The sequence below is a fragment of the Echeneis naucrates genome, chromosome 13 (assembly GCF_900963305.1).
Source record: "Echeneis naucrates chromosome 13, fEcheNa1.1, whole genome shotgun sequence".
NCBI classification, from domain to species: Eukaryota; Metazoa; Chordata; class Actinopteri; order Carangiformes; family Echeneidae; genus Echeneis; species Echeneis naucrates.
The window spans coordinates 21,805,653-21,821,563 of record NC_042523.1 but is presented as its reverse complement, the minus strand read 5'-3'; the positions used below and the strand labels follow the sequence as shown (position 1 = coordinate 21,821,563).

At 45.5% G+C, this 15,911-nt stretch overlaps 1 protein-coding gene across 1 annotated transcript; it reads left to right on the top strand.

The window, feature by feature from the left end:
• Window positions 1-259: 259 nt before the first annotated feature.
• LOC115052620 (period circadian protein homolog 2-like) lies at window positions 260-15,324 on the top strand. Its single transcript, XM_029516842.1, has 22 exons — window positions 260-392; window positions 3,638-4,208; window positions 6,355-6,447; window positions 6,660-6,814; window positions 6,962-7,083; window positions 7,276-7,477; window positions 7,711-7,762; window positions 7,904-8,046; window positions 8,231-8,309; window positions 8,426-8,532; window positions 8,615-8,768; window positions 8,875-8,983; window positions 9,067-9,322; window positions 9,466-9,622; window positions 9,746-9,882; window positions 10,308-10,511; window positions 10,607-10,852; window positions 11,251-12,317; window positions 12,426-12,645; window positions 12,748-12,991; window positions 13,081-13,231; window positions 13,758-15,324. Exons 2-22 carry the CDS (start codon window positions 3,754-3,756, stop codon window positions 13,911-13,913), a joined length of 4,509 nt encoding a protein of 1,502 aa, XP_029372702.1. The 5' UTR covers window positions 260-392; window positions 3,638-3,753; the 3' UTR covers window positions 13,914-15,324.
• The last annotated feature ends 587 nt before the right edge of the window (window positions 15,325-15,911 follow it).

Sequence of the window (15,911 nt, the reverse complement as noted above, 5' to 3'; positions counted from 1 at the left end):
ATTCCTGCCCGGGATGGGTCGCCTCTGCGGCTCGGCAGTCAGCAGCTCGGCCGCACGGTCCTCATAACATGGAGGTCCACGTGCGGCGGCCCGCTTGTTTATATAAAACGACGGACAGCGGCGAGGGCCAATGGGCGCGCCGCGCCGCGATGCCGTCACGCTCTCCATGGAAACCCGTAGATTTGGGCCAATCGCGGCGCGGCGAGGGCGGAGTCCGAATTGAGGTCGCGCACGGGGCTCGCTGATTGGTCGGCGGGGGGAGGAACCGGCGGCCAGTGTGTCAGCTCGTCTGCTCCGACTCCCGCTGAGGAGCGCTTCCTATCCGCCGTCCGGGCTTGTACTCATCCAGCCTCTGCTGCGGAACGCGGACCTCTCAGCCTCCTGAAGCACAGGTCGGTCTGGCTTTTATTCTTCATTTCCACCTTTCTGTTTTTAAGAAGAACGACCGGAGAGAAACAAAGAAAAAACGAAAAACCCCGAGCGCAAAAAAATAAGTTGCATAACTAGATCCGATCTGCGCATGCGCCACCCTTCTGGTTGCTCTACTTATTCTACTTTTATAACCTAAAAAACGCCGGTTTACGGTGTTTTTTGGCTCGTAAGGAAAGAAAATCGTCTTTTCGCGCGAGCTGGATCCGCTGTGGGCGATTGTCGGCTGTTTTGTTGCGTGTTTTTGCGGTTGTGGTTACTTTTACATAACTGTGTCAGTGTACCGTGCAGTGGATTGCAGGTCAACGTGTGTGTGGATTTTGAATAGCAGGTCAGTGGGAGTTAGATGGAGGAAAGGTTGTTTGTTCCCTTTAAAAATCAATGTATCTAATCACAGCTGTCACATTTTACTAATTTTACATCGTTGTTAAAGAAATTTTAAATTTTTATTATTTTTAACCGATTAACATAGTGAGTTTATTTCTGGCTTATTCCCACTGAAGGTCCTCATAGAGGCCTGCTGTGCAAACACAATCTCTGAAAACTGCCTCTGCTTCTCTGTACCTGTGGATATTAGGTCGACATGATAATCAAATCACTAATGCTGCCAAGATCTGAGTGATTTGGATTAATGTGTTGGACCTGTATTGGTTACCGTCTGGGCAGACCTTGAAATGATTTTGACCCTTGCTTGGGGCAAAATGTTGCCCCCCTAAGAGCACAGAGAGCTGCCTGTGAACTTTACTGTAAAACAGAAGAACGAGTTTCTCTTACTGACAATGTTTACAATAGTCTCAGAAAAACTTCAGGAGGAGTCTTATAAATGTGATTTCTACAGTTTTATCAACATGTTGAGAGCATTTTCATAAAATCTACAGGTCTAACAGATTGAGGAGAGCAGTGGCACATATCTGTTTGTCATTTTAACACAATAATATTAGATTCAACTTGATTTCAGATAAAAATAACACTTATAGCATATACCAGCATGACTATATGACATTTCCAGTCCTCTTATGTCTTTCTAAGAAAACACATCACATATTTTTTGCCTTGTGTTTATCTGGATTATGTAAATGATTGATGTCCGGCATTTTCAGCTGTGCTCATGTAATGCATGTCTCAAATTTCATCAAAGGATTCATCAGAGAGTAGCTGGATACAAGTGAAAACATGTGGGTTTATGAAACAAGGCTACTACTACTTTGTGCTGGGCTAAAGCTAAATCCATGTGACTGGAGCAGCAGTTGTATAATGCCTCAGATCTGTGCTAGTGTGTTGGGTGTATCAGCTTTCCAGCAGAAGCTAGAGTTGTGTCATTATGTCATTATTCAGCTCTCTCTCTCTCTCTCTCTCGCGCTCTCTTTTTTTTTTTTTTAGTTGCATTGTTGTGCGTACATATCTCAGTGGTTTTTTAGCCTATTATTGTGTTGTTTGCTGTATTGTATGTATGTTCTCTGGAGGGTTTAAAACAGCCATGGATATGGAAAAAGCATGAAGTTTGGCTGTTCTGCTAATTGTTTTCTACTGCTGATGAATGTTTTCATGACTGTGCAGCAGTTTTACACGAAAACTGATAATGCAAACATGAAAAACAGCACACAGAAAGACCTCTTCATGCTGCAGATAAGTGTATATTTTGTGCTTTGAAGCTGTTTTGGATTCTTTTGTAGTATCCACTGTGGGCTGTTCAAGGCTGTTTTGTGTAAACCAGGCCACCATTGATAGATATCCTTGTCTTAAAACATGGTTTATTGTGATTTTGTGTGTTATGTGCTGTGTCATGAGCCTAAACTTTCTATTCTTGGGGTTTTCATCAGTTTTCTCTTTCCAGATTGAAATAATAAGTCTGTAGGTCTGACATAGTTAAAACCTGAAATCAACTTTTCCGTGTTTGGCTGACATCATTGTAACCTGTAATCACTCCTTGCCCTCTCCTCATTGGTCACTTGCAGCAACCAATGGGAAGTCCCCTGTGAGCACTTGGACGCTGTCTCAGTGAAACTCAAGAGTGGGTCATTTCCAGCAGTGTATGTGTGGGTGGCTGGAAAGTCTGGGCGTTTAGTAGATATCTGAAACATTGAGCAAAACCTGCCTTTAAATTTGAGGAAGTTATGTAAAACTGCTTATGTAAAGAGTGAAGAATACACTTGTTGCTGAATGTGAACACTTATATAAATAGCTGAAACCTGATCGTGGGCGGCAGGAAAACGGTAATATTTTGGATTTGGTTCCTGTTACCTGTTGCCAATATTCCCTCTGAGCACTTTTTGCAAATAGGCTGGAGCATTTTGCTATTGTGAAACTGCTGCCAGTGTATTTTAATTGGGTTGATGCATTTACAGTCATTTGAACAAATGTAACCTACCTAGTTTACCTGCAATCATAGTGTTGGTGCTAATGTCAAAGGTTTACATGGTCAGTAATGGCTCATGATGCTCAGTGAATGTTACAGTGGGGACTGTCCTCATCTTTTTGATATTGCTCATTGATTCAGAGGCAATGCGCTGTGTTACATAAGAGTGCCTTTATCTCAATGAGACTAAAGTGAACATGGACAATGCTCCAACACACCTGTTTATCATCTGCTGGTTTCATATCCTTGGCATCAGCGATAATACTGAATTATGCGAGGCAGAGCTCCCTTCTCAGCTGGTCATCAGCTTTTTCTCCTACCTGTGTATTATTTAATTTGTGATGATATCTGCTGCAGGAAGAGAGTACAAGATGTATAATTTCAAAGCAATTTGGCTTTCTGACAATCATATTGGTCATGATTGTATTTGTGGAGCAGCAGTTTTAGTGTTTGTTCTGTCTTCTGAGCTGCACTTTCATCTCTGTGGACTCACCTTTCTTGTGAAAATGCTTGAAGTGGATCACGGTGGTCGAGGGCTTAAGTTCCCCCCAGAGAGGCCAAACGACTGTTTGCTGTGCAGGTCTTTTGAAGGATGGATGGTAGGAACCTGTGTGTGTGCAGTAATCACTCGCTGTGCTGCCGTGCCCTTTTCTTTATGATTGACTTTCAAAACTGTGAGATCCAAAGCTGCACTGGCGGATCTGATCAAAGGAATGGTCACAGCATTTCTGATGGGTATTCTTCAAATCCACACTTAAAATATCGGATTGCTTTTCCTTACTTTTATCTTCTGTCTATTGAAGTGTCTGAAAGGGATTGAGTAATTTCACCTGTTTTGTTTTCCTCCTTTAGACTACATCTTGACTCCAGAACCATCTACTTCATTTAGCTCCCAGTGCCATGCACTTCATGGCATTGTCATGTGGAAAGTAACTTAGGTGCTCATCCTTTGCCCTTTGGCCCGTCCCATGTCTGAGGACAGCGATCCAAAACACTACCTGTACCCGGCCCTGGACAGGCCTGAAGGGACCCTGGAAAGGATCGGCTTCCAAGTGGAGGAAGAAGAAGGCTCTCCCTGCGGCTCCATCAGTCAACTTCACTGCATGGCCACCGGGTACAACGCGGGTTGTGGTGGGCGGGATGGGGTCGAGCTGGAACCGGAGCTGGGACTGGCCTCTGAGGGAAGCGACAGCAGCCACGAGCACCCGGCCTCGCTGAGCTCCTTGCACGAGGACAGGAAGAGGACGCGCCCGCCATTGCACGAAGACGTAGAGATGGGCGGCAGCGGCTCGAGTGGGAGCGGGACAGAATCTCATGGTAACGAGTCACACGGAAATGAGTCTCATGGCAACGAATCCGTGGGCAGCTCCAATGGCAACGGGAAAGACTCGGCTCTCTTGGAGTCTTCAGGGAGCAACAAGAGGTGAGGACACATCCAAAACACCGTGTCATAAATGTATTTACCCAACACAATGGGGAGGCGGCAGCCCAACTGGGTCACTGAAGTGAAGTTCATAAATGAAGTGGACAAACCATTTCTTTCTTGAATGACTTGTTGGTCACTTGTGTAGTTTAGTAGTGGCTGACTCAGTCTTATTCTGAAAAGACAGACAAAAAAAAGGACAATGAGTTTTACTGAAGAAAAAAGAACCATTTGTTTCCAGGAAGAATTTATATAATTTGGATTTTTCAAATTAACCAAAGAGGAATCAGCTGGTGTCAGATACCGAGCTCACTGGAGATAAGAATTACATGACATTGATAAGAGGTCTGGATTTAGATGCTATGTGATCTATGTCTATGTGATTCGGAGGGTTCAGGCTTTAAATAACACACACACACAGACACACATCCGGTTGCGTGTCACTTTCAGCTCTTGACTGAATGAAACAGCACACCCACTGCTATTCTGCATTTATGTAACCAAGCGTTAATGTTTTCTCCGCCTCCAGTTATATCCATGGAGTGGACGGGGGAAAGAAAAGAAAAATCTTTTCAGAATACAGTTCTGTTGATTTGAAGATGACATGTTATCGACTCATGATACCTCCTGAACCATTTCTGTTACAGTAATGTCCATTTTCATCCACATTTAATGCCAGTGAGCCAGAGTTGGCCTCCGCTCAGTCTCTGCGTAACTTCTGACAGAAGATGTTACACATGGGAATGTGCTGACAGAATTAGTTCAGGACTTAAACACACACCTGAGGAATTTGGAGAACTTGTTGTCCATTTTGAGGTTGATAAGTGAGACGAGGAGGAAATTTTCTTAAGTTGTCACCAAGAATGAAACTGAGGCCATTTCTACAGGTGAAAATAAACTTCAGATGTTGTCACAGTTTGAAGACAAATCTTTTGGCATTTCTTGTGATTAATTGGCCGACATCAAGCTTCAGGCTCAGATTCAGAGAATTTCAGTTTCTTCAATGGAAATTGCTTCAGCATGAGTTTGGCATCTCTGCTGACCAGAGATTGATAATGTCTGTAATTTGGAGAATTAATTTTAAGCTGGCGTCAAATGTGACATGAGGAGTGATTGCAGCATCGCTGGACTCAGATCAAAGTGTTACTGATGAGAAGATTAATTATACGCACTACTACGCATTTTCTGGATTCGTTTGTTGTTATCATGATAAACAACCACATGTTGCCACAGAAACTGACATGTCAGGAAGCCTGAGTTGACTAATCACAGTTAGCGCAGTTCCCCGTTATTTTATTTGTTTGTTTTTGTATTTATTTATTTATTCATTATTTTTGGGGGAGAAGGTGCGACCTTAGAAAGTGCGTGCTGTTACGGATAGTTTTATAATAACAAGTTGCAGCCAGTTCGGTTAAAGCAGCATGAAAATCCCGACAGTAGTTAAGGTCATGTTCATTCAGTCTGAACCAACTTAAATTGTCTTAAATCGGTTTGTTGTGCATGGAGGCTTTGCATTGGTATTCAGGCAGGAACAAAGGGCATCACAAAGCAAACTCGCATGATCAGCTGATCCAGCTATGAAGTCGTCACCAGAAACTGAACATATTTCAGAGGACTTACCTTAAAAGAATAAAAGGAGGTCTCTTCAAAAGCCTCCTCTGCTTGAGATTTTTATCAAACATCGCCTGGGGCTTGAATGACCCCGCTGACACTTCTTTTTCATCTTCAAAGTGTCATTTCATGGCTTCCCTTTCTGTCCTTGTCGTTATGACATATTATTTATGACTTTGTGGTCTCAAATATTAGTTCAAATGGGAATGAACATAATACTTTTGAGCAGATTCACTCTGAAATGACAGACATGCGGAGGTAATGGGTGTGTTTTAGCTGTGGAATCAGATGTCCTTGTTTCGCATTTCATGTTGTACGTTCACATTTCAAATCCAGCCGAGTGACTTTTTTACACAGAGAATGCAGATTGTGTATTTTTGGCACCCTGGGTACATTCTGCAACACCGTGTCCTTGACTCACTTTGTGTGTTTAGACTGATGTTATGCTGCTCTCACTGTTCTTTCGATAATGCTCTGCTCCTTGTGCTTCATGTACAACGTCTTCAATAACAAGACATGCTGTTTATGGTTTCAGCTCAAACTCTCACAGCCCGTCCCCGCCAAGCAGCTCCAACGCCTTCAGCCTGGTGAGCTCAGAGCAGGACAACCCATCAACCAGCGGCTGCAGGTTAGTCTGCTCCTGAAACGTCCTCTTTCTTCCAGTGTGACTGTACGCGACAGCAAAAGTCCCCTCATGAGCCGTCCCTTTTGGAAGAAGTGTCTCTGTCATCAGCCGCGCCCCTTCTCCGGGTTGTGCTGTGCATGCTGCTCGTGGTCTGACAGTACTTATTATTATGTTATTTTGACACACATGTATCTGTCTCATGTTCGTCCCTGCAGCAGCGAACAGTCTGCTAAAGCAAAGACTCAGAAAGAGCTCTTCAAGACCCTGAAGGAACTGAAGATGCACTTACCCTCAGAAAAAAGGAGCAAGGGCAAGTCCAGCACTGTCAACACGCTCAAATATGCACTGCGCTGCGTCAAGCAGGTGAAAGGTAAGAGCTGACATTTTGTCGACATCTCCTTGATTTTTGATTCTGAATCAAAGTTTCTTTGTTTTGTCAAAATAAAAGCCCCTTGCCGTTAATGAGATAAAGCTTAGAAGAGTGCTTGCATTGATCTGTGTCCACTTTGTTCAACAGCAAATGAGGAATACTACCAGATGCTGATGATTAATGACAGTCAGCCACCGGGGTTTGATGTATCATCCTATACCATTGAGGAAATCAACCGCATTACATCTGAATACACCCTCAAAAACACTGTAAGTACCTCAAGTCTCTACATCACAACATAGAAGGAATCAAGTAATGTTCCAAAAAATCTAATTTCAGTGGTGATTATTATGACTGCAATGTAAATAATTAATCTGTCCACATATCTTGCACTGTAGCCATTGCCAGTTGCGAGGCGGCAGTTCTGGTTTTAATGTTGTTTTTTTACCTTCCACCTGCAGGATATATTTGCTGTGGCCGTCTCGCTCATCACTGGGAAGATTGTTTACATCTCGGACCAGGCGGCATCCATCCTGAATTGCAAGCGGGAAGTGTTCGACAATGCCAAGTTCGTGGAGTTCTTAACGCCTCAGGACGTCAGCGTGTTCTACAGCTTCACCACGCCGTACCGGCTGCCCTCGTGGAGCATGTGCACCGGAGCAGGTACCAGCATATGATCCTAAATCTTGTAAACGAGTAGTACATGGAGGGAACTCATGTAGGCATAGGAGAGAAACGTGCAACAGGGGCCCGGGCTTCAAACCCAAAACCTTTGTGTACTTGGAGAAAAGATAAAACTGTGCTGAATGCTGATAACTAATTGATGGGTTGTTTTGAAACTGTCGATGCATTCGGTGATATATTCATCCCACTTTGTCCTTTTGTCACTTATTCAGAATCATCACCCACGGAGTGCATGCAGGAGAAATCCTTCTTTTGCCGCATCAGGTGAGTGACAGCAGCTGATCTTTGATTCATAGTTTCCTCTCTGAGTCAGCGCAGGTCCAGTGAGCGGACAGGAAGTCAGCAGCTGTGAGCTCCTAAAGCAAATGTTGCTCTAACGGTGTGCGTGTTATGTGTGTGTTGCAGTGGCGGTAAGGAGCGTGAAGGGGATCTGCAGTACTATCCTTTCCGTATGACTCCGTACCTGATGAAAGTCCAGGACGCCGAGCTGTCGGAGGAACAGTTCTGCTGCCTCCTGCTGGCCGAGAGGGTGCACTCTGGATACGAAGGCGAGTCCCAAGAGCAAAGACAAACACAAACATCCAGCTCCACACACAGTTTTATATTTTGTCCTGCTACACACTGACACAATTTTTTAATCCTTAATCAGATTGTGAAAAGATTCAAACAGAAAAACATGTAGTAATCGTTGTATTCATGGCTAATTAATCTCTCTTAATCATCTCTCCCCAGCTCCCAGAATCCCTCCTGACAAGCGAATCTTCACCACCACACACACTCCGAACTGTGTTTTCCAGGATGTGGATGAGAGGTGAGTGAGGCAGCACATTTAATCAGCACAGAGTAAATAATGTGTTTGTGTGTGATGCTGTGGTGTTTTTGTTCTGTTTCCTGTTCAGTCAGTAATTGTTGCTGTTTCTCCATCAGGGCTGTCCCTCTGCTGGGTTACCTCCCTCAGGACCTGATTGGGACACCTGTGCTGCTCAATCTGCACCCGAGCGACCGACCCTTAATGCTGGCTGTTCATCGCAAGAGTAAGAACCCCCTTTCATGCACCTGATGTTTGACGAGGAGAAAGGAGCTCTCTGACTCTTTCCCACACATCCTCTCTCACAGTTCTTCAATATGCTGGTCAGCCCTTCGACCATTCCTCCATCCGTTTCTGTGCAAGGAACGGCGAGTACATCACTCTAGACACCAGCTGGTCCAGCTTCGTCAACCCCTGGAGCCGAAAGGTCTCCTTCGTCATAGGCAGGCACAAAGTGCGCATGTGAGTACCATTTCAGTCGCAGGTTTTTGGCGCCAGCAGTGGGATGTTGGAACATGTTTCGGTGTAAACAGACCGTGACAGAGGAGTGTGTGTGTGCTTGTTTTAGGGGTCCTGTGAACGAAGACGTGTTTGCAGCACCGGCTTTCCACGGCGGGAAAATTGTGGACTCAGACATCCAGGAAATCAGTGAGCAAATCCACAGGCTGCTGCTCCAAGTATGTACACAAACATACAGACTTTTACACATTTTCATTCAGTCATCTGTCAGTTTGTGTGACAACCATTTTTCTCTGCTCAGCCGGTCCATAACGTGGGCTCCAGCGGTTACGGCAGCAACGGCTCCCACGAGCAGCTAGTGAGCATCAGCTCGTCCAGCGAGAGCAACGGGAACGGCGTCGCAGCAGAGGAGACAGGGAAGGCCAAGCCTCCCAGGACCTTCCAGGAAATTTGTATGGGGGTCCACATGCAGAAGAATCAGGACTCCCAGGTCTGCCTGCACTCCTCTTTGCCCACACCGTTGCCGTCTAAACCTGAGCAGAAGAAGACGACAGATAGTGAGTTCAATTTAATATCGCCTCAATCACCTTTACTCACCTTATATCAATTGGTTAAGAAAAACAAATGCAGAAAAAGCATGTATTTGTGCGTTTCGTTATTTATCTGACATCCCTCCCTCACCGTCTTCCTCCCTCTGTAGCTTCAGCAGCCCAGAAGAGTCCAACAGTGCGTCTGAAGGACTCGGCCCCTCCTCTGCAGGTCAGAGACAATTCTGCAGCCACCATGGAAGACTTCACCTGCAAAGACCAGACTGTGTGCTCCTACCAGCAGATCAGCTGCCTCGACAGTGTCATCAGGTAAGATGAGTTTGTGTTCATAAAAGACGGTGTGTGTGTGTATGTGCTTTGTTTTTTTTTTTCTCTTTGCTTGTTTTTAGTATTTGCATGTGTGAAACTAACCTTTTCTGATTTGTTCCTCAGGTATCTGGAGAGTTGTAACATTCCCATCACAGTGAAGAGGAAGTACCAGTTCTCCTCAAACACCACCTCCTCCAACTCAGATGATGGCAAGAAGGGCTCTAAAGATGGCTGCCACGTAGCTCAGGACACAAACTCAGGCAAGTGCACACATTATAGGCCCCCATCTCGTCCTGAATAAATTATGATGATGGAATATTAAGGCCTGAGCTGAAAAAAGAGGAAGTTAATGACATCACGATTCACCAACTCCTCATTTTGTTCACAAGTTTTCTCTTTTGAAATTACATTTCTCGCCATTATTTTAACACACTGTCAGACTGAGATATTAATTAATAAGTGGTCTGGATGCAAAGATAGTCCTTAATACTATCAGTACAATCAGTGTTTCAGTCTTTTGATGGTTCATTTTATTTTAAAACTTTTGAAACCATGATTTGTACTTGATTTCCTAATATTTATAATTTGTTTTTGCCTTTCTGTCTTTAGGTACCACCAATCTTGGCTATAATAATTTTTGGCTTGACATTAACAGAAGACTTTGTCTTTCTTTCTCCCCGTCCAGATCCTCTGATGCTTGATGCCCAGCCAGGCCTGTCAAACATGAAGGCGCCTAAGAAACCTCCTGCAGCAGCTGCGGTGGTCGGAGGCCCCCTGGCACCGCTCACTCTACCCAGCAAGGCTGAGAGTGTGGTGTCCATCACCTCACAGTGCAGCTACAGCAGCACCATCGTGCACGTGGGAGACAAGAAACCTCAGCCAGAGTCGGGTGGGTGTTTTCATCCATTAAAGTAGAGCCCAAACACGCAGACGTGTAACTGCAGCTGTTGAATAAAGAATAATTATGGCCCATTCCTCCTACAGAGATAATTGAAGATGTTGCAGAGAGCCCAGCGCCCCCGGCTCTGCCTGTCAGCATGGTGTCCCCGCCCAGCCAAGAGAAGGAGGCCTACAAGAGGCTGGGACTGACCAAACAGGTGCTGGCAGCACACACCCAGAAAGAAGAGCAGGCCTTCCTCAACCGCTGCCGAGAACTCTGCAACTCCAGGAGCCTCCAGAAGGACTGTTCAAAATATCTGAACAGGCACCGAGGTCCAGTCCAATCCGAAGGTACAGATGGTGTCTTGGTTCATTGTTACCATTCAAAGTGATTTACAATGTAGACTCAGTCCCGCAGGAGGATTTAAGGATAATTTCACCCACCTTCTAATTTGCGGATGACCTGATCTGAGTGACTTAATGTCTCATTAGTGTAATGAAATAGGGCTGTCTACGCTCTCCAGTTAGATTTAATGACCTGAAAAACATGTAAAGAAGCCGTCTCTGGGTGAAGCTGTATGTGATTAAAAACCAGAAGCCAAGATAGAATCGTTTTTATATTTCAATATTCTTTATAGTAAATATCCCATTATTTAAAAATAACCCAACAAGTTAGGATCTTTGCCTCACTGGTGATGCTGGTCTCCAGATCACAAACACCCATCTGATTTCTCCATGTATGATCTCAGAATTGTCTGGACCACGAGGTGCTGCCAGACAGGGCACCGCCAGGCCCGAGATGACGGCCAAGAAGGGCAACCGCAACAGGAAGTCCAAGAAGCCACGAATGAAGCATCCTGATTCGTCGGACAGCGCCGTGTCGAACCGTAAACCCCGGCCCCCTCTCCAGGGTCTCAACCAGACCTCCTGGTCCCCGTCAGAAGCCTCGCAGTCAGCATTTAACGTCTCCTACCCCACCATGGTGCCTGCGTACCAGCTCTACCCCCCAGGACCTGCCGCCCCGGCTCAGCCCCCTCGCCTTGACCCTTCCCTCTCCGCGGGCTTTGGAGAAGGGCAGAGCACTCAAGCTACACCTACAGCTGCTCCGTTCCCCGCACCTATTGTTACCCCAGTGGTGGCTCTGGTGCTGCCGAATTACCTCTTTCCCCAAGTAGGACAGTTGGGGCAGATAGGGCAGCTGGGGGCAACGACTAGTCCAGCTTTTTTCCTCGACCAGACCCAGACACAGCAAGGTTTCACTACCCAGCAGCCCTTTCAGCCCCCACAGCCGGCTTACAACATACAGACGCAGCCTCCCTTCACCAACCAACAGCCATTCCCTGTGCAGACGGCATTTACCCCCCAGCAGCCATTCCAAGCCACACAGACCAGCTACACTGCCCCGCAGCCTTTCCAGGCCCCTCAGAATGCTTACAATTCCCAGCAGCCCTTTGCTGCTCAGCCATCTTTCCCAGTGCAGACTCAGTTTGTTGCTCAAGCTCCATATCCCGCGCAGCCATTCCCCTATAGCCTTACCGCTGAGCCCCCCAAAGCCGCGGAGACCCGAGAAGGGGCAGCATCGCGCTCCTCCACTCCGGCCTCTGGGACGCGGGAGCCGGCGACGTCACCGCCGCTGTTTGAGTCTCGCTGCAGCTCGCCGCTGCAGCTCAACCTGCTCAGCATGGAGGAGGGCCAGCGCTCAGTGGAGCGCCAGGACAGCACGGTGCTCTCCGCCGGAGGTCCAGGCAGCAGCTCAGCAGCAGCGTCTGGAGGGGAGAAGAACAGCGGCACAATGAAGACTGAAAGCCACCAACAGGTCTGTTTTGTACAAGCTTCAGTCACCAATGCTCACTGCAGCACTTCCTCATGAGCCCCCTTGTGGCACATCAGTGAAGTTTGTTGATGGTGGTTGTCCTCGTTTTAGGTGGAGTTTCTTGGAGACGGTGCCCATAGCGATGGTAACTCCTCATCCTGCGACTTGCTGGACATCTTAATGCGCGAGCAGGAGGACTCCCACTCCGGCACTGGATCGGCCACCTCCGGTTCTATGGGCTCAGGATCAGGCTCTGGATCGGGTTCGGGTTCAGGCTCAGGCTGCAACGGCTGTGGTACCTCAGCTAGTGGAGCTTCTGGCAGCAGAACAGGTCAGCGCAGGTTTCTGATCCACTCTTACAAACATCTAGCATGTCCTACAACTGCTAAATGTTTTAAGGTCTGTTTTTTTTTTTCCCTCTCCACCTCAACAGGGAGCAGCAACACCAGCAAATACTTCGGCAGTGTTGACTCCCTCGATCGTGACTCCAAGGAAAAAGCAAAAGCCAAAGCCAAGATGCGGGGCAAAGGATGCTCAGAAGGAGGGCAGTCCCAGGCCAAGGTCTCAAGCCAAGGGGAGGGAGAGCATTTCATCAAATATGTTCTCCAGGAGCCCCTCTGGCTGCTGATGGCCAACGCTGACGACAAAGTCATGATGACGTATCAGATGCCATCCAGGTGAGGCCATAACTCCGTTAAGCGTTTTCCTACTGAAGACCTGACGAATATGTCTCCGTACTAATCACTTTGTTTTTCCAAACAACCAGGGACATCCAGAAGGTTCTGCGGGAAGACAAAGAGAAACTGAGGCAGATGCAGAAGAGCCAACCTCACTTCTCCTCAGACCAGCGACGAGAGTTGGTGGAGGAACATCCTTGGATGAGGAGGGGGGGTCTGCCTGCTGCCATCAATGTAAAGGTCAGGGCCATGAACTTAAATTTCTCTTTGTTTTTACCGAAACCCTGGACACATCAGCATGAAACAGTTCAAAGCTAGAAAAAAGTATTCGATAATCAAGTAAACATAAACCACTGAAAATCCAACCGGCATTAAAATAATTTATTTGCTTTCAAATCAAATACACCCCATCACGTCTTTCTCTCACAACAAAATTTAAAGTTTACTTCAATTTAAAATGCATCTGGGAAAAGTCTGACCAGCTACTTAGCTTTGGTTATCTTACCCATCAGCCTGTGAGGACTTTACTCAGTCGGCTCACTCATTCCATTTATTAAGAAAAAAAAAGGTGGCTTTAGACACATTATGTCCATGAAGACTCATGTTGTTCTTGAGCCATCATCACTTTCTCTCTGTTTCCAGTCTTTGTGATAACAAACCAGCAGCTGGTGTTCTCTCCAAGAAACCTCATTAGTAATCATGAGATGGTCCTCGTGTTTTAGACTGTCGTTTAATGGTTGTGTTGACTTTGTGTATGTGTGCGCAGGAGTGTGTGTACTGCGAGGATGCAGCAGTGGCGCCGATCGAGGAGGACCTGCCGGACATGGACATGGGTGAGCTGGGTGAGGAGCTGGGCCAGGAGGGCCAGAACACCCAGAGCCAATCCCAGGACTCTCAACCTCAGCCAGAATCCGGTTCTTGAACGCACACAGCCACACAGTGACTGACACACACAGGCATCGACTCGACTTGACCAGCTGTGGATCGCCATGATGCATGCAGTCATGCACAAGTATGCACTTATTCTGAATGTCAGATGAACAGTTTTTATGCCTGACTATCCTCACAAACACACACTCAACAAACGACACTGATGAGTTTTTGCGTCATGTGCGTGTCTTAGTGTGTGTTAGATATGGGGCTGCTGTTGTGGTGCAGTTCTTAATGCCTCCACACGGGGGAAGTAGTGCTTTATTGAGCAGCTTTGTGTTTTGGGGCTTTAACTCCTTAAAGCACTGTGGCCAGCTCTCTCTCTCTCATACCCACACACACAGACACACACTCTGAGATGATCCAGCCCGTGTAGTCAGTGACATTTAGCGTCTGAGATATTTTTTTAATTTAATTGTTTGTCCTCCTTTTCGTCGGAGGTAACAGAAGGAGTAATTATTAAACTGCATTTAAAGGTTAATGGACTTCTTTGGAGTATAAATATCATAAATTATAAATATTTGTGATTTAAAAATGATATTTTGACAAAATCATTTAACTTTTTTAAAGTGTCATTAACAACCAGCCCAGTAGTGCTGTTAAATTACTGCCAGACATTAAGCCCCACAATTCCCAAGATCCGCTCTGCTCTCCATCAGGAGCTCTGTAGACTGACTGTGGTACTCATTAGATGATGTAGGCCGGGTCAAAGGTTGGCGACTGCCATTTTCATGTTCGCTGGGGTGTGTTTGTTTGTTTTTTTTTTTTTTACTCAGACCTGAGTATTTGAAATATTGCTGGTGAACGGCACATCAGTTGTAGCACCCAACTTTCCCCAGCAGTGATCATCAAACGCTTGATGTTCATGTAGCTTATTTATTTCCTCTCAGATAATATATATTGCATAGTTTTTATAAGCACAAGCCAAATCCATTCAGCTAAAACACAGTGCTCATAGTGACAGTTTACAAGTGTTGGTAACACTATGGGGTATTTATTAAAATAGGACGGGTGGGAGACATCGCGGTTGCTGAGGCTGCACAATAATTTTTGTTGCAAGAAAACAATCAGCATCAGGAGACTGAAAGGGAGGTCAAGGCTGCAAATGAAAGCTGAGTAAATGAAGTTATTAATTTTTTTTTTTTTTTTCCTGTCAGGATGGTGCATCTCTAATCCAAAATGTCACATTTTGGACAAATGACTAGAATTTTATGGATTTATACATTATGCAAAATCTCATTACCTCCTTTTTTTTTCTTTTTAGAGATATGTCAGTCATTTCATTTTCTCAAACATCAAAAATAGAAACAAGCGCTCCCTGAACTGCTTTTCAATCATATAACAAAAAAAAAAAACAAAAAAAAAACAAAAAAAAAACAATGCTGGCACCGTCCAGGTTCCACCTGTCACTCTGCAGGTTTGTGTACAGTTTCCTCAAAATCTGCAGTTTGATGGGAAAAACATTTTCACAATTGTAGCAAGTAAGGGGGACCATGTCAGTCAGCTTCTGAAGAAATTTGTTTGGGGGTGGGGGGGTTCACACAGGAAATAATGGTGGTGTAATAGCAGCTGTGTCAGCCCCTCGCCTTCATTTGACATGAAGTATTTAAAAAACTGTGATCCTCTTGTATTTGATGCAAACAGTATGAGAACTCGGAACAACTATGGTGCTGAAACTGCTGGGTTGGGGCTTGTGAACGCAACACAGACTGGACCAAGAGCATTTGGGTTTGTTTGTTTGTTCATCATTTTCTTTTTTTCTTTTTTTTTATCAGTATTTCCTGCTCACATGTCAAAACATTTTTTATTGTTCTATTTTTCTATGTTTTTATTTCTCTCCTGGGTGTTTTATCTGTTTAACAAAGGAATGAGTTTCTGCGCTTTATTGGGAACGGACCCTACCTCTAATAAATCCCAGGTCATGTGACTCTAAGCAGAACGCAGCACGTTGTATGCAAGTCGGCAAAGCGCAGCGGACAGAAAGGTTAGA